The sequence below is a fragment of the Oncorhynchus mykiss genome, chromosome 1 (assembly GCF_057628025.1).
Source record: "Oncorhynchus mykiss isolate SJ-2025 chromosome 1, ASM5762802v1, whole genome shotgun sequence".
Taxonomy (NCBI): domain Eukaryota; kingdom Metazoa; phylum Chordata; class Actinopteri; order Salmoniformes; family Salmonidae; genus Oncorhynchus; species Oncorhynchus mykiss.
The window spans coordinates 17340088-17358848 of NC_143022.1; the positions used below are offsets into that span (position 1 = coordinate 17340088).

At 41.0% G+C, this 18761-nt stretch overlaps 2 protein-coding genes across 2 annotated transcripts in view; both read left to right on the plus strand.

The window, feature by feature from the left end:
* The first annotated feature begins 766 nt into the window (after positions 1–766).
* On the plus strand, positions 767–2057 carry cart1 (cocaine- and amphetamine-regulated transcript 1). Its single transcript, XM_021564309.3, has 3 exons — positions 767–1255; positions 1540–1623; positions 1815–2057. Exons 1-3 carry the CDS (start codon positions 1127–1129, stop codon positions 1926–1928), a joined length of 327 nt encoding a protein of 108 aa, XP_021419984.1. The 5' UTR covers positions 767–1126; the 3' UTR covers positions 1929–2057.
* Positions 2058–2540: 483 nt separating this feature from the next.
* The window catches only part of LOC110490588 (microtubule-associated protein 1S), a 48995-nt gene continuing 32774 nt past the window's right edge, over positions 2541–18761 (plus strand). The window contains exon 1 of the mRNA XM_021564067.3: positions 2541–2760. Within this exon, the coding sequence (XP_021419742.3) occupies positions 2577–2760 (184 nt within the window). The 5' untranslated portion in view covers positions 2541–2576. The remainder of the gene's footprint in view (positions 2761–18761) is intronic.

The following is an 18761-nucleotide window of genomic DNA, read 5'->3' on the forward strand; positions in this document are numbered from 1 at the left end:
ATGCCTTTGCATTTCTTATACATGTTTTATGTAGATAAAATGTAATGGTTGAAAATGATTGCAAATGTAATATCGGACTGTAGGTTTTTGGATGTCTCAAACCACCCCCGCATGGTTTCATCTCCTCACCTTTAACCCTGAGCTTCACCACATGGTTTTCTTCAGCACATAAGAACTATAGTGTCAATATTAGACCAAATAATTAAACCATGTTTCTCGGAAATGTCTATTGAGTAGGGAGTAGTAAAATGTTTATACTTTATAACACACAAAGGTTTAGCATGCCGTTTTTCAGTTGCATCAAGTATATATGTGCAGCCTAAATGCAGAAAATGTGGTTAAAATGATTTGAATCTGAAATCAAACAAACCCTCACCAGTCACCATAAAATATAAATGTTGTATTGTCTATCTCTGTGGGTGACGCAGTATTCTGAGTATGACACTGGGTCAATTGGAACAAACCTTGGGTCAAGGATGAGGTTATGCCCACAAGAGGAGATGGGAAGCAGACCTGGTTTGACGTAGATGGTCAAAAGATCAGATGACACGTAGGACCCTCAAAATAGCAGTGATTTAGAATCTATTGGGAATTTGAATACTAAAGTTAAGATACAGGCAGTTTTTTTGTAAAGGGTCCTTAGCAGTAAAGCTGTGAGATTTCTATGGATTTGGTCTAGGATGCACAATAGCTGCTAATATTGCCAACAACTCAAAATGTGCTGTTGTGATTTTCACAGCCTATGTGTTCTTAATAAAGAACATTGAAGCCTCCTTAATCCTTATTTTGGGGCTTCAACTCAAACTATTTCTTCATTCCCTAGAGGGAATACCTTTATGGAAATGCCATTTTGCCAGACAAAATGCCTGAGTTCAGTTCGTTATGTTCCCCTTTAAAAATAGCGTGTACACGTGCTAATACTTTTGCTATTTGAACACATTTGCCCGGAAATGTTAAATGTCAAATAATTCGATAATTTCAGTGTTATGAATATTGCAGCAGATGATGTCAAAGCAACGTATAAAACCTTGGTCCAGGTTGCCTGCCAGCCAGAATACTAGCCTAGACCTACTGATTCGCCTGCTTTGCTATCAACTTCCAATCAGGTTCCGCGCGTTTCAGCACCATGGTCGGCAGCCTTCTTCTCATCCTCTGCGCTACCTGCTCGGTGTTGGTGGTGCTGGCCAGCTCCCACGACTTTCTGGAAACACGCTCCCCTGAAGACCCCATAAAGACACAAGAAGAACAAGAATTGGTGAGATAAAAACATACTCGTTATGCGCAAAAAAATAAAATATTTTTAAGGGTTTTATATAGGCCCACCAATAGGGTTCTAAAAGGTACATTGCTCAATAACTTGGACGGATGGTTTTGAGGTATATCAATTCACACATCATGCGCACATTGATTGCTCAAATGGACGCTAATACACACCTCATAATGGTGAAACTTAGATTGGCGGTATGTTTATAGACTGCCATTGCAGACAGAGAATAAATATGAACATGTCAAACTAAACATGTTTCTTCTACTCTATAGTTTGAAGCTTTACAAGAGGTTCTTGAAAAACTACAGAGTAAGCAGATGCCGGCCTATGAGAAGAAGTTGGGTTGGGTTCCCATGGTAAGGAATAGTTTTAGGATTGACTTAATTGAAATGGAATTGTTTTGTAGAAACTTGGTAAGACATATGTCTGAACATGGACATTTTTATATTTTGCGTGACAATGATTCTGTGTGTTATTTTAAAGTCGGCTCCAGTCGACCAATCTACAGCAAAAATAAATGTAGGCTGTATGTTCTCTGTGTTGACAGTGTGATGCTGATGCGGGTCAGCAATGTGCAGTTCGCAAAGGTGCAAGAATTGGGAAGTTGTGCGAGTGTCCACGGGGAACATCTTGCAACTTCTCCATCCTCAAATGCTTTTAGGGAATCGAGGATGACAGCTACCATCGGGATGACTCAATGTTGTATGAGGACAAATAGTGTATTCTCAAATCTTGCTGTTTTAGATATGTAAATGTGTAAGAATGGAATAAACATAACTTTTTTGAAGACTTCTGAAGACTTCCTGCTTGAACGGATTTTTTTGTAGGGAGTAATGCAACAATGATATGTCACATCTCTGCATTGAAATTGGAGACATGAGAAGTAACTGGCTCCACAGGGGCAACAGACATTTCGAGAAGCAACAGATTTTCATTGGAGAAAGGGAAACCACCTGAGTAACAACTGATAATAATGAATATGATAATTGCAACAGATGATCTCAAAGCGAGTATAACATCTTGGTCCAGGTTGTCAATAATAATGAATAATGATATTAATTATATCGTATAACAGCGTATTATCCTATAATAATTAGGTTACCATAATAATCGTAATAGGCCTTAATATGAGATTTTTGGCAAACTATTTGAGACTTTATTTCCGATTTATGTTTAGAGAATATACTTGAATATGAGTTTATTTACTGTAGTTACGGTACCCTTATCCCTGACCACAGGGATCCGATTGGTCTGGAAAGTGTCAATCTACAGAGTTTCCGCCCTATACATAAAGTAGGGGCGTCTCTGTATGGCATTATTTGCCAAACTTTTCAACATGGCGACACAACAAACTGAAGAGGTGGAAGCAATGGAAAATGTGAACCGAACTTTGCATCCTGGCTTCAGCAACGACAAGTATTCTCTGCTTGTCATTGTCGGTGAACATAGTCGGACTGGACTTGTGGACTACGTGGTTGCAGAGATAGAGAGAGGTAATGTGGCCCATTTTATGTCTGTCGAATTATGAATTAGCGCCTGCCCGCGGTTTCTTCTGTCCTGACTTGGCTCGAGCTATAGCTCGGTTAGCACAGGTGACATTGTCTAGGCGCATATTGTACTGTACTACTCAACCTTTAAGTATACGTCGTCAACCAATGGTTCTAACTAATTGCAAATCAACGCACAAATCGGCGAATTGGTAATTGACTTTGAAATATCACACTAGTCTCGTGAATGTATGCAATATTTTCTCGACAAAGCAGGGGCGTCATGCATTCCCAAAATCTGAGGGGGCACAAAGTGTGAGGATGGTTGGGTTGAGGGTCAGGGTATGTCTGAAGGGGGGCTAGGCTAGGTCTCCAACAGCTGACATGGCTTTTTCCTGCAATTTACAGCCATAATCCATGAGGTGTGGAAACACTTTGTTGCATTTATAGATTCAGTCTTGTTGCTTTGTCTGCATGCTATGTCTTGCTTGTCCTATGTTGCTCTGTGTGTACTCACTGCTCATTGATCGTCTGTATTTTAATTGTTTTTAATAACCTGCCCAGAGACTGCGGTTGAAAATGACTAGCACTTTTACTGAAACGTTGATTAATGTGCACTGTAACTGTAAAAATAGAATTAAGCATTATGATTGTGTTTGTTTTATGTCAAAAAGGTATATTTTCCTGCAACTCAAAGCATCTCTCGAGCGGTCTGTATCCGTTGACAGGTGTTTCTTATTTTTCTTTTTTTTTTTACAAAAAAATGCTTCTCTGTGTGTCTGCTAAAATCTGGGTCAGATATTAAAAGGAATGTGAGCCTTAGGGTGCGTTCTTAAATTGTTTTACTATTAAATTGTTGCCAGCAGCACATTTAGTTACCAACGCTCCAGGTAACGAAACAGCCTAACCTGCTCTGCTCTGCTCTGCTAGGGAAAGTAAAATGGTCAGAGTGAGGTGTTCTCTCATTTGTTTCTGGAAATAGCTAGCAAGCTAGCCAACTTTAGCCATTTGGCTTGGATGCTTGACTGTCATGGTGAGATAAGAACACTCAGATCAAACCTACTTCTCGGCCAGATCGTCCAGTGTGCGCTCTGAGAGCGTAACACTCTAAATTTACGAACGGACAATCCAACAACACTCCTAATTTACGAATGCCCAGAGTGCACTCTGAGCACACAATGGCACTCCAGAATGAATTTATGAACTCATCCTTATTCAGTATTTTTTTAAATTATATTATTCCTTGCTTTTCTAAAGTCTACTAAATTTGCCAGAAGGCATGCCAACTAAGATGGTTAGACAAGCTAGCTACTTTAACTTGATTGATAGCTTGAAATTGCTTCTTGGTAGCTAGGTTGAGGTTGGAAGGTTGGAACCTATCTGGGCTAGGTAAAGGCAACTTCATAAAATTGCTAGGTGGCTTGTAGTGTTACAGATATAAATATTTTTAAACGGGACAAATCTGAGGGGGCACTTGCCCCCTATGGGCGCTACACCTCTGTGACCAAGTACATAATCAAATATGATGCCTGATGCCTGTTTTCAGCAGACAGAAAATGGAAAGATGAGGGGGAGATGGAAGCCAGTAAGGGATAACAACAAAGATTTTGGATCTACTAGAGATGGTTAGCAGTGGGCCCCTGCATTGTGTGTTAGTGTAAGATCACAAAACAAAATTGACTTAACACCATGGTATAGCTGAATGAATCATATTAACTATATGTAAATATTAGGCTATTAGCATACACATCTAGCTAGTTATGCTGAGGTCATCGTCTTGTACAGACTAGCCTTACCAGCCACACTGCAGATCACTCTTTTATCCCATGGCAGCAATCCCACCGAAGAGAGGAGGATACAGATGTTGAGCCCTATCTAAGGAGAATAACAGCTTTTGCCTCAGTTTCTAAGGACATTGCAAAATGGTGTGATGTTTGTTAACTAGACTTAACATATTGAGCAGGGGAAGATACTTTTTAGATCACATTAGTCTAGGTTTTACTATTGCTCAGTGTTTATCTTGCTTGGATGTTGTATCTTCCTCATCCCTTTAAGACAACTTGTTTTAGAGAGGTTTATCTTGGCTTGTGTTTTTAATGACGTCTGTCCGGTTCAAAGATGCCACTGTGCTGGACTTCTGGAGGATTCTCACTGGGAAGAACTCCACTGCGCTCTGACTGCTTCAGGGTCAACACATCATTGTAAAGGTTTTGCCTTTCGAGACCACTCAAGACCTCAGGGTCCTCTGGTCTAACACAAAATCATCAGGGTCATCGTCAGGTGAATGCACCAAGCAACACAGAAAGGGAGTGCTTTTTTTCTCGAGCTTCCAAGTGTTTTTAAAAAAAAAAAAATTCTCCAAAGGGAGTCTTCTTGCTGTTTGTTTTAGTTTAGTTACGAACATGCAACCTTACACGGAACCCACAACGGCTGCGCGCGAGCGCCATTGTGCATACATTTATTTTGTCCCCCCACACCAAAAGCGATCACTGCACGCAGGTTAAAATATCAAAACAAACCCTGAACCAATTATATTAATTTGGGTACAGGTCAAAAAGCATAGCAAATTTGTCCTATTTAGCTAGCTTTCTGTTACTAGCTAATTTGTCCTGGGATATAAACATTGAGTTGTGCATTTCAGGTAAAATTACAAGGTCCTCTACTCCACCAATTAATCCATACACAAAACGGTCAACCGAATCGTTTCTAGCCATCCCTCTTCCTTCCAGACTTTTTCTTTTGCGATTGGCAAGTTTCATTGATTAGGTACATTACTGCCATTGACCTCGTTTCTTTCAGTCACCCACGTGGGTATAACCAATGAGGAGACGGCACTTGGGTACCTGCTTCTATAAACCAGGAGAGGCAGGACTTGCAGCGCGATCTGCGTCAGAAATAGAACTGATTTTTATTTTAGCCCTTGGCAACGCAGACGCTCGTTGGCAGTGCGAGCAGTGTGGGTGCAATAATTGAATAACACAGATTTCTACATTTTATTTTGCAATGCTCGCACATGCAACGCGTGCGGTCAGCCTGTTAGCATTTGTCATAGTGTTGCATTATTAGCTCTGACTAGTAGACACAGTTTGTAGTAAGCTTTAACCACTCCAATGCTAGCTTGTATCACTAACACATCACTACAAGCCTCTTGCTTGTAGTTTAGGATCTTTTGCACTCATGCTTCAGTGAATAGCAGAAAATTATATTCCCAAATGTCAACATCCTGATTTGTGTGTCACCCCTGTGTAGCGTTAGAGTTAATGGAAGTATGAGTTTTCCATCGCATTGGGCTACTTGGAAAATAAGTAACAAATCAAATGGGGATTTGATTTCCATGCTTTTTGCATAGGCTTTAAGACTCTGCTGCTACATTTAGCATGTTCTCGTTCTAATAGTTTCCCCATGCTCACCAACATTACTTGATTCCCATCAATTCATGCAAGTTGGTGACTTGAGTACCATTACAGGAATTGACTACAAATGTCAATGAATAGTTTTGTGCTATAATTGTCTTGTCGTTCCATGTGATGGAATGGTGAAGTCTCTCTGACTCCCAGCTCTGGGCTTGTAGAAGCCAGAAAGCCTGAGAGCCCAGCCCACACTGCAGAGCATAAATAATGCAGCCCATTTACTTCAGCTTGGATTCACCAGAGTGGAAGTGTCTTCTTCGGCAGGATGTACATGTTGTTTCCTCCGCCACACTTTCAGTGTTGGGCTATTCAGAGTTAGTTATCACCGTCCAGACAGACTCCATCAACCCTACAGTCCAGAGGTGAGAAAGTGCTACCCATAATACCCTGGATTGCTTGCTAGGAGAGTGTGGTCCTTAAATGCAGGCGTTAGGTAAATTGTCAGTCACATTCAATGTTGTCAGCCATTTGTGACTAGTTTCAGGAAACTAGGTGTACGTCCCGGGTCACTACTTCACAGAAGATACTTTTATTATATCAAAATGTGTTTTTTTTGGCAGAAATGCCTTCTGGAAGATGTGAACTTTAATGTGTCTTAATAACAGACCTGTATGCCATCTATAAATATGAATAAAATTGTTAAATTACGAGCCTAGTTGGTTTAGCCACAGAAAAGGGCAGCAACCTTCCCGCTAGCCATGCATAGCTGAGATCATTTTTGGGCTGGATATGCTGAAAGTTGAGTTCGGATTGGTCTTCCAAATTGCATGCTTCTGTCTATTTGAGCTGGTGTGTAGGTAATCATTTTCATTTCAAGTTAAAGGGTAGTGTTATCTAGCTAGCTAACATTAGCTGTCTAGCTAGCTAGCTAACATTACGTGTATCATATTATTTGTATCTCGGAGCCATTTGCTTTGCTAGTTATAGCCTAATGTTAGCTAGCTAACGTTAAACCTGGTTGGTTAGCTACCTGCAGATTCATGCAGGGTAGTAACGTCATGAGTTGGGATTATGGTTAATTGTTTAGCTAGCTAGCAACACATCTTCAAGTATCAATTTCAATAGAATGTCACTGCGACAACGGTTGATAGACTTAGCTGGTAAATTTGCTCTGGCTATCTACTCCGATTTCAGAGCACTCTCGTCTGTGTGCCAGAGCACAGAATAACTGACGAATTCCTGAAAGCTCAACACCCGTTGAATATGGCCAATGTCTGTCAGTAAACGTTGGCCAAAAAAAAGCGTAAATTGTTGCCAGCAGCACAGTTGCAGTCACCAACACTCTGGATAACTTAACAGCTTAACCAGCTCTGCTAGGTCGAGTAAAATGGTCTGAGCTGTTATCTCATTTGTCTGGAAGTAGTTAGTAAGCTAGCCAACATTAGCATGTTAGCTTGGGTGCTTGACTGTTGTTGTTGTTAGGACAGAACTCTCAGATCAACCCTAAAAGAGATGGGTGGGGCTAAAACTTAAGAGGGTGTGAACAATGTTGAATTGCTGTAGACGAAGTAGCTACCAAAATATTCAAAGGCCATTTTCTCAAAAGTGAGGTTACAAGTTGATCAACTTTCAAAGCAGAATTCTTTCCCATTGTTCTTCAAATGCAGTGTATGATATACCATTTTGTAGCTCTGTGTCTCTGCTTTTATTCAATGTAAAAAACACAAATTTAAAATGTTGCTTCATAAGATCGAATCAAGGTGCTCGGTCACATATCTGGTTCAGCTTGGGCTGGCGTAGGGTATTGGGGACAATGCTGCTGTGTGTGTGATTGTCCAAACGCTAGACTTAGGCTGCGATTTGTTGAGCTTGTACCACATAAGGAGACTGGGTGTGTAAAGTTCAGTCCTTTTGAATGTTTGTTCATGGTAACGGCTGAAGTGAGTTTTGGCAGTCGGTCATTTACAGTGCCTTCAGAAAGAATTCACACCCCTTGCCTTTTTCATATTTTGTTGTTGCAGCCTGCATTTAAAATGGATTAAATTGACTGTGTCACTGATGTACACACAATACCCCATAATGTCAAAGTGGAGTTATGTTTATAGACATTTTTACAAATCAATAAAAAATGAAAAGCTGAAATGTCTTGTGTCAATAAGTATTTAACCCTTTTTTGTTATGGCAAGCCTAAATAAGTTAACGTGCTTAACTTCTTGACGCTACCCATCCCTTAAGCGGGATAATTGTCATCAGCAACCGCTGAATAGCATAGCGCCACAGTCAAATAACATTCCAAAAAAATATTCATATTCATGAAATCACAAGTGCAATATTACAAAACACAGCTTAGCCTTTTGTTAATCCACCCATCTCAGATTTTGAAATTATGCTTTACAGCGAAAGCAATCCAAGCATTTGTAAGTTTATCGATAGCATAGAAAAACATTATGTACACTAAGCATTAAGTAGCTAGGTCACGAAAATCAGAAAAGCAATCAATTTAATCGTTTACCTTTGATCTTTGGATGTTTTCACTCACGAGACTCCCAGTTACACAACAAATTTTCCTTTTGTTCCATAAAGATTATTTTTATATTCAAATACCTCCGTTTGTTTGTCGCGTTATGTTCAGAAATCCACAGGAAAGAGCGGTCACGACAACGCAGACAAATTCCAAATAATATCCATAATGTCCACAGAAACATGTCAAACAATTTTTATAATCAATCCTCAGATTGTTTTTAAAATATATATTCGATAATATATCAACCGTGAGTGTAGGACCGGGAGAAACAATGGCCGATTTACTCACTCTGAGTGCCCCCACCTATCCACTTATGCAATGTGATATTTTTCGCTAATTTTTCAAAATAAAAGCCTGAAACTATGTCTAAAGACTGACACCTTAGGGAAGCCATAGAAAAATGAATCTGGTTGATATCCCTTTAAATGGAGGATAGGCATACATAGGAACAGAGGTTTCAAAATAAGAGGCACTTCCAGATTGGATTTTCCTCAGGTTTTCGCCTGCAATATCAGTTCTGTTATACTCACAGACAATATTTTGACAGTTTGGAAACTTTAGAGTGTTTTCTATCCTAATCTGACAATTCTATGCATATTCTAGTTTCTGGGGCTGAGAAATAGGCGGTTTCAAATGGGTACGTTTTTTTAGCCAAAAACGAAAATAATGCCCCCTACACGGAAAAGGTTAAGTCAGATAAGTTGCATGGACTCACTCTGTGTGCAATACTAGTGTTTAACATGATTTTTGAATGACTACCACATATCTGTACCCCATACATACACAATCATCTGTAAGGTCCCTCTGTCAAGCAGTGAATTTTAAGCACATATTGATGCACTAATACCAGGGACGTTTTCCAATTGTTCGCAAAGAAGGGAACCTATTGGTAGATTAAAATAAAAAATAAATAAAAAAAACATGACATTGAATATCCCTTTCAGCATGGTGCGGTTATTAATTACACTTTGGATGGTGTGTCAATACACTAAGTCATTAAAAACATATAGGCGCCCTTCATAACTCATTTATGAAAACCATTAAGGGATTTCACCATGAGGGCAATGGTGATTTTAAAACAGTTCAACTTTAATGGCTGTGATAGAACTGAGTATGAATCAACAACATTGTAGTTACTTCACAATACTAACCTAAATTAGAGTGAAAAGGAAGCCTGTACAGAATACAAATATTCCAAAACCTGCATCTTGTTTGCACAAAAGGAATATTGCAAAACATATTGCAACACATTTTTGTCCTAAATACAAAGTGTTATGTTTGGGGTAAATCCAACACATCACTGCGTACCACTCTTCATATTTTCAAGCATTGTGGTGGCTGCATCATGTTACTGGTATGCTTGTCATCTGCAAGAGCCTGGGACTTTTGTTTTTTAGGATAAAAAAGAAACAAAATATAGCTAAGCACAGGCAAAATCCTAGAGGAAAACTTGGTTCAATCTACTTTCCAACAGACACACTGGAAGACAAATTCACAGGCCAAATATAAAACTCAGCAAAAAAAGAAATGACCTCACTGTCAACTGCATTATTTTCAGCTAACTTTAACAGGTGTAAATATTTGTACGAACGTAAGATACAACAACTGAGACATAAACTGAACAAGTTTCACAGACATGCAACTAACAGAAAGCTGCATTAAATACTGCAGTGCATCTCCTCACAGACTGCACCAGATTTGTCAGTTCGTGCTGTGAGATGTTACCCCACTCTTCCACCAAGGCACCTGCAAGTTGACAGATATTTCTGGGGGGAATGGCTTTAGCCCTCACCCTCCGATCGAATAGGTCCCAGATGTGCTCAATTGGATTGAGATCCGGGCTCTTCGCTGGCCATGGCAGAACACTGACATTCCTGTCTTGCAGGAAATCACGCACAGAACGAGCAGTATGGCTGGTGGCATTGTCATGCTGGAGGGTCATGTCAGGATGAGCATGCAGGAAGGGTACCACATGAGGGAGGAGAATGTCTTCCCTGTAACGCACAGCGTTGAGATTGCCTGCAATGACAACACGCTCAGTCCGATGATGCTGTGACACAACTCCCAAGAACATGACGAACCCTTCACCTCCAAATCGATCCTGCTCCAGAGTACAGGCCTAGGTGTAACACTCATTCCTTCGACGATAAATGAAAATCCGACCCTCACCCCTGGTGAGACAAAACTGCGACTCGTCGGTGAAGAGCACTTTTTGCCAGTCCTATTTGTGCCCATAGGCGACGTTGTTGCCTGTGATGTCTGGTTAGGACCTGCCTTACAACAGGCCTACAAGCCCTCAGTCCAGCCTCTCTCAGCCTATTGCGGACAGTCTGAGCACTGGTGGAGGGATTGTGCGTTCCTGATGTAACTTGGGAAGTTGTTGTTGCCATCCTGTACCTGTCTCGCAGGTGTTCGAATGTACCGATCCTGTGCAGCTGTTGTTACATGTGGTCTGCCACTGCGAGGATGATCAGCTGTCCGTCCTGTTTCCCTGTAGCGCTGTCTTGGGCTTCTCACAGTATGGACATTGAAATTTATTGCCCTGGCCACATCTGCAGTCCTCATGCCTCCTTGCAGCATGCCTACGGCACGTTCACGCAGATGAGCAGGGACCCTGGGCATCTTTGGTGTTTTTCAGAGTCAGTAGAAAGGCCTCTTCTAGTGTCCTAAGTTTTCATAACTGTGACCTTAATTGCCTACCGTCTGTAAGCTGTTAGTGTCTTAACTACCGTTCCACAGGTGCATGTTCATTAATTGTTTATGGTTCTTGAACAACCATGGGAGACAGTGTTTAAACCCTTTACAATGAAGATCTGTGAAGTTATTTGGATTTTTACTAATTATCTTTGAAAGACCGGGTCCTGCTGAGTTAGTTTACATTGGTTGCCTAGTTACAATTTTGACCTAAATTAGCTTAGCCATGTAAGTCTTGCAATAGACTATCTAACAATGATCAACAACCAACTTGACTGAACATTGGCAGGGTAGCCTAGTGGTTAGAGTGTTGGACTAGTAGCCGAAAGGTTGCAAGTTCATATCCCCGAGCTGACGAGGTAGAAATCTGTCATTCTGCCCCTGAACAGGCAGTTAACCCACTGTTCCTAGGCCGTCATTGAAAATAAGAATTTGTTCTTAACTGACTTGCCTAGTTTAATAAAGGTTAAAAAAATAATAAGAAGAAGAAATTTGAAAAAAACAAGGGCAAATATTGTACAATAGAGGTTGACCGATTTTATGATTTTTCAACACCGATTTATTGGAGAACCAAAAAAAGCAGATGCCGATTTTTATTTTTTAAATTAAATTTTCACATATTTGTAATAATGACAATTACAACAATACTGAATTAACACTTTTATGTTAACTTAATATAATACATCAATATTTGGTCTCAAATAAATAATGAAACATGTTCATTTTGGTGTAAATAATGCAAAAACAGTGTTGTAGAAGAAAGTAAAAGTGCAAAATGTGCCATGTAAAAAAGCTAACGTTTAAGTTCCTTGCTCAGAACATGAGAACATTTGAAAGCTAGTGGTTCCTTTTAACATGAGTCGTCAATATTCCCAGTTAAGAAGTTTTGGGTTGTAGGAATTATAGGACCATTTGTATTTCATATACCTTTTGACTATTGGATGTTCTTGCAGGCACTTTTGTATTGCCAGCCTAATCTTGGGAGTTGATAGGCATGAAGTCATTGACAGCACTGTGCTTCAAGCATTGCGAAAAGCTGCGGGCAAACGCAGGAAAGTGCTGTTTGAATGAATGCTTACGAGCATGCTGCTGTCTACCACCGCTCAGTCAGACTGCTCTATCAAATCATGGACTTAGTTAAAATATAATAAACACACAGAAATACAAGCCTTTGGTCATTTATATGGGCAAATCTGGAAACTAGCATTTCGAAAACAAAAGGTTTATTCTTTCAGTGAAATACGGAAACTGTTCCGTATTTTATAGAACGGGTGGAAACCCTAAGTCTAAATATTGCTGTTACATTGAAGGTTGTGCAATGTTAAGTCATAATTATGTAAAATTCTGGCAAATTAATGATGGTCTTTGTTAGGAAGAAATGCTCTTCACACAGTTCGCAGCGAGGCAAGCGGCCCAAACTGCTGCATATACCCGGACTCTGCTTGCACTGAACGCAAGAGAAGTGACACTTTCCCTAGTTAATATTGCCTGTTAACATGCATTTCTTTTAACTAAATATGCAGGTTTAAAAAAATACACTGCTCAAAAAAATAAAGGGAACACTTAAACAACACAATGTAACTCCAAGTCAATCACACTTCTGTGAAATCAAACTGTCCACTTAGGAAGCAACACTGATTTGACAATACATTCCACATGCTGTTGTGCAAATGGAATAGACAACAGGTGGAAATTATAGGCTATTAGCAAGACACCCCCAATAAAGGAGTGGTTCTGCAGGTGATAACCACAGACCACTTCTCAGTTCCTATGCTTCCTGGCAAATGTTTTGGTCACTTTTGAATGCTGGCGGTGCTTTCACTCTATTGGTAGCATGAGACGGAGTCTACAACCCAGACAAGTGGCTCAAGTAGTGCAGCTCATCCAGGATGGCACATCAATGCGAGCTGTGGCAAGAAGGTTTGCTGTGTCTGTCAGCATAGTGTCCAGAGCATGGAGGTGCTACCAGGAGACAGGCCAGTACATCAGGAGACGTGGAGGAGGCCGTAGGAGGGCAACAACCCAGCAGCAGGACCGCTACCTCCGCCTTTGTGCAAGGAGGAGCAAAATGACCTCCAGTAGGCCACAAATGTGCATGTGTCTGCTCAAACGGTCAGAAACCGACTCCATGAGGGTGGTATGAGGGCCCGACGTCCACAGGTGGGGGTTGTGCTTACAGCCCAACACCGTGCAGGATGTTTGGCATTTTCCAGAGAACACCAAGATTGGCAAATTCGCCACTGGCGCCCTGTGCTCTTCACAGATGAAAGCAGGTTCACACTGAGCACATGTGACAGACGTGACAGTTTGGAGACGCCGTGGAGAACGATCTGCTGCCTGCAACATCCTCCAACATGACCGGTTTGGCGGTGGGTCAGTCATGGTGTGGGGTGGCATTTCTTTGGGGGGCCGCACAGCCCTCCATGTGCTCGCCAGAGGGTAGCCTGACTGCCATTAGGTACCGAGATGAGATCCTCAGACCCCTTGTGAGACCATGTGCTGGTGCGGTTGGGCCTGGGTTGCTCCTAATGCAAGTCAATGCTAGACCTCATGTGGCTGGAGTGTGTTAGCAGTTCCTGCAAGAGGAAGGCATTGATGCTATGGACTGGCCCGCCCGTTCCCCAGACCTGAATCCAATTGAGCACATCTGGGACATCATGTCTCGCTCCATCCACCAACGCCACGTTGCACCACAGACTGTCCAGGAGTTGGCGGATGCTTTAGTCCAGGTCTGGGAGGAGATCCCTAAGGAGACCATCCGCCACCTCATCAGGAGCATGCCAGGCGTTGTAGGGAGGTCATACAGGCACGTGGAGGCCACACACACTACTGAGCCTCATTTTGACTTGTTTTAAGGACATTACATCAAAGTTGGATCAGCCTGTAGTGTGGTTTTCCACTTTAATTTTGAGTGACTCCAAATCCAGACCTCCATGGGTTGATCAATTGGATTTCCATTGATCATTTTTGTGTGATTTTTGTTGTCAGCACATTCAACTATGTAAAGAAAAAAAAGTATTTAATAAGAATATTTCATTCATTCAGATCTAGGATGTGTTATTTTAGTGTTCCCTTTATTTTTTTGAGCAGTGTATATACTTCTGTGTATTGATTTTAAGAAAGGCATTGATGTTTATGGTTAGTGTGCTTTTGTTAATTCATCACCCCTTTGGCAAAGTAGGTTCTGATTCGATGATAAATTAACAGGCACCGCATTGATTATATGCAAAGCAGGACAAGCTAGTTAAACTAGTAGTATCATCAACCATGTGTAGTTAACTAGTGATTATGTTAAGGTTGATTTTATTTTATAAGATAAGTTTAATGCTAACTAGCAACTTACCTTGGCTCCTTGCTGCACTTGCGTAACAGGTGGTCTCCTCGTGGATTGCAATGTAATCGGCATCCAAAACGGCAGATTACCTACCGATTGTTATGACAACTTGAAATCGGCCCTAATTAATCGGCCGTCCTCTATTGTGCAATAATCTTTAAGATTTACCCAGAAAGACTCACATCTGGTATCGATCCCAAAGGTTGTTCTAACATGTATTGATTGATTCAGGGTGTTGAATACTTATCTAAGCAATATATATTTCCAATAATAACAAAGTCATATTCAAATTTTTCTTCCACTTTGACATTAGAGCATTTTGTGTAGATCGTTAACAAAATGTACAATGCAATCAGTTTTAATCCCACTTTGTAATGCAACAAAATATGTAAAAAGTAAAGTGGTGTGAATACTTTCTGAAGGCACTGTAACTGTATTTCTGTCTACCCCCGCTCCCACTTTTTCATATCTATAAAGTGTTTTTCTTCCATCTTAGTCCACACTCCCCCTTTTGATTGTGTCAGACTGTATCTGTCTGTGTACTGAGGGGCCATGTGACTGTCACACACACACTTTCTGTGTGTCACACAGCTCAACATTTCCTTCGTACCTGGTCAGTGATCGAGGCAGGCGTTTTGTTAATGATTGGGTTTGGGCTGTACAAAAATATTCTTTGTGACATTCTTAAGTGTTGGAATCTGACTTTCTCTGTTAATGTCACTTGTTTTTAGAGATGAATGCAGCCCCTGAATTAGAGCTGGAAAGATACACAAAAAATTAGCGACACCAACCATACCAATCATATATCGCAGGCATTTTGCTGATAGTGTTCATTACGATAAGTAACCTATATTAGAGAAATGTGAAGTTAGAAATGAAATTAAGTCACTAATATGGGTGACTGTTAATGGAACAATTGGAAGCTCCAACCATTAAACTAGTAGTAGTATTTTAAAAGAGAATACATTAAACTGTGGTGCACATTGTTATAAACTTTTTTTCCTATTTGTCGTTATCGCATCAATTCAGGAAATGTATCACAATATAGATTTTCTCTACCCTTAATACACTATCCCTCCCCTCCTATATTTGTATGCATATTTATTATGGATCCCCATCCCCACTCTTCCTGGAGTCCACACAAAACATGAAACATAATACAGAACATCAATAGACTGCTGTGTGACACATCAATAGACTCTTCCTGGGGTCTGGCAAAACTAAGTTCTACAATTTTAAAAACTTTACAATACATTCAGAACAGATTTCATAACGCAAGTGTGTGCACTCAGGCCCCTACTCCACTACCACAAACACTACCGGGCAAAAGTTTGAGAACACCTACTCATTCAAGGGTTTTCTTTATTTGTACTATTTTCTACATTGTAGACTAATAGTGTAGACATCAACTATGACATAACACACATGTCGTAAACCAATACAAATATTTGAGTTTCTTCAAATAGCCACCCTTAACCTTGATATCTTTGCACACTCTTGGCATTCTCTCAACCAGCTTCAGTCACCTGGAATGCATTTCAATTAACAGGTGTGCCTTCTTAAAAGTTCATTTGTGGACTTGATTTCCTATTGAGCCAATCAGTTGTGTTGTGACAAGGTGGGGGGGGGGGGTATAAGATGGGCCTATATGTTAAAAGACTAAGTCCATATTATGGCAAGAACAGCTCAAATAAGCAAAGAGAAACGACAGTCTATTACTTTAAGACATGAATGTCAGTCAATGCGGAAATTTCAAGAACTTTGAAAGTTTCTTCAAGTGCAGTCGAAAAAACCAAGCGCTGTGATGAAACTGGCTCATGAGGACAGCCACAGGATTGGAAGACCAAGTTACCTCTGCTGCGAAGGATAAGTTCATTAGTGTTACCAGCCTCAGAAATTGCAGCCCAAATAAATTCTTCAGAGTTCAAGTAACAGACATCTCAACATCACCTGTTCAGAGGAGACTGTGTGAATCAGGACTTTGTGGTCAAATTGCTGCAAAGAAACCACTACTAAAGGACACCAATAAGAAGAGACTTGCTTGGGCCAAGAAACACAAGCAATGGACGTTAAACCGGTGGAAATTTGTCCTTTTTTCTGGAGTCCAAATTGGAGATATTTGGTTCCAACCGCGGTGTGGGTGAACGGATTATCTCCGCATGTGTATTTTCCACTGTAAAGCATGGAGGTGTTAGCGTCACCAGCAAAGTACCCCCACACCCTATCTGTGATTTATTTAGAATTCAAGGCACACTTAACCTGCATGGCTACCACCGCATTCTGCAGCGATACGCCATCCCATCTGATTTGCGCTTAGTGGGACGATAATTTTGTTTTTCAACAGGACAATGTCCCAACACACCTCTGGGCTGTGTAAGGGCTATTTTACCAATAAGTGGAGTGATGTAGTGCTGCATCAGATGACCTGGCCTACACAATCCCCCGACCTCAACCAAATTGAGATGGTTTGGGATGAGTCGGACTGCAGAGTGAAGGAAAAGCAGCCAACTCCTTCAAGACTGTTGGAAAAGCATTCAAGGTGAAGCTGGTTGAGAGAATGCCAAAAGTGTGCAATGCCGTCATCAAGGCAAAGGGTGGCTATTTGAAGAATACTATTTTGGTTACTACATGATTCTATATGTGTTTTGTAGTTTTTGATGTCTTCACTATAATTCTACAATGTAGAAAATATTAAAAACAAAGAAAAACCCTTGAATGAGTAGCTTCTGATTGCTGCCAAAGAAGAGGGGGGAGGGGCAAATTGAGGGAACAACGCTGTGCAGAGGGTCTGTCGGTTAGATGGTTCAGCTTTGCTGGTTCTTATGTGTGGTTAATTTGATTGACAGCCTGGAAAAAATAAGACATTTTGACCTGCTGGTGTTTCTTTGCGCCAAGCCAGCCCTAGTCCAGCCCCCAGACATTTACAGTGTATTCGGGAAGTATTCAGACACCTTGACCTTTTCCACATTTTAAGTTACAGCCTTATTCTAAAATGGATGAAATAACAATTTTTCCTCCTCAATCTACACAATACCCCATAATGAAAAAGTGAAAACAGGTTTTTAGGAAAAAAAAATAATAATAATAATTTAAAAAACGTATGTAAATAAGTATTCAGACCCTTTGCAATGAGACTTTAAATTGAGCTCAGGTACATCCTCTTTCCATTGATCATCATTGAGATGTTTCTACAACTTGATTGGAGTCCATCTGTGGTAAGTTAAATTGATTGGACATGATTTGGAAAGGCACACACCTGTCTGTATAAGGTCCCACAGTTTACAGTTTATTTCAGTGCAAAAACCATGCCATGAGGTCAAATGAATTATCCATTGACCTCTGAGACAGGATTGTGTTAAGGCACAGATCTGGAGAAAAGTACCAAAACATTTCTGCAGCATTGAAGGTCCCCAAGAACACATTGGCAACCATCATTCTTAAATGGAAGAAGTGGTTCCAAACTGAGACTTTTTCTAGAGCTAGCCGCCCAGCCAAACTGAGCAATCAGGGGAGAAGGGCCTTGGTCAGAGAGGTGACCAAGAACCCAATGCTCACTCTGACAGAGCTCCAGAGTTCCTCTGTGAAGATGGGAGAACCTTCCAAAAGGACAACCATCTTGTTAGCACTCCACCAATCAGGCCTTTATGGGGGAGTGGCCAGACGGAAGCCACTCCTCAGTAAAAGGCACATGACAGCCTGCTTGCAATTTACCTAAAGGCAACTAAAGGACTCTCAGACCATGATAAACATTCTCTGTTCTGATGAAACCAAGATTGAACACTATGGCTTGAATGTCAAGCGTCACGTCTGGAGAAATCTGGCACCATCCCTACGGTGAAGCATGGTGGTGGCAGTATCATGCTGTGGGGATGTTATTTAGCGGCAGGGACTGGGAGACTAGTCAGGACCGAGAGAAAGATGAACGGAGCAAAGTACAGAGATCTTTGATGAAAACCTGCTCCAGAGCGCTTAGGACTTCAGACTGGTGTGAAGGTTCACCTTCCAACAGGACAACAACCATAAGTACACAGCCAAGACAACGCAGGAGTGGCTTCGGGATAGGGCTCTAAATGTCCTTGAGTGGCCCAGCCAGAGCCTGGACTTG

What these genes read in the sequence shown, in the direction of transcription:
- cart1 (XM_021564309.3), top strand. Translation starts at nt 1,127, where the DNA reads ATGGTCGGCAGCCTTCTTCTCATCCTCTGCGCTACCTGCTCGGTGTTG. An exon ending in CACAAGAAGAACAAGAATTG is followed by an intron (nt 1,256 to 1,539) that starts GTGAGATAAAAA and finishes TCTACTCTATAG; the next exon opens with TTTGAAGCTTTACAAGAGGT. An exon ending in AGTTGGGTTGGGTTCCCATG is followed by an intron (nt 1,624 to 1,814) that starts GTAAGGAATAGT and finishes CTGTGTTGACAG; the next exon opens with TGTGATGCTGATGCGGGTCA.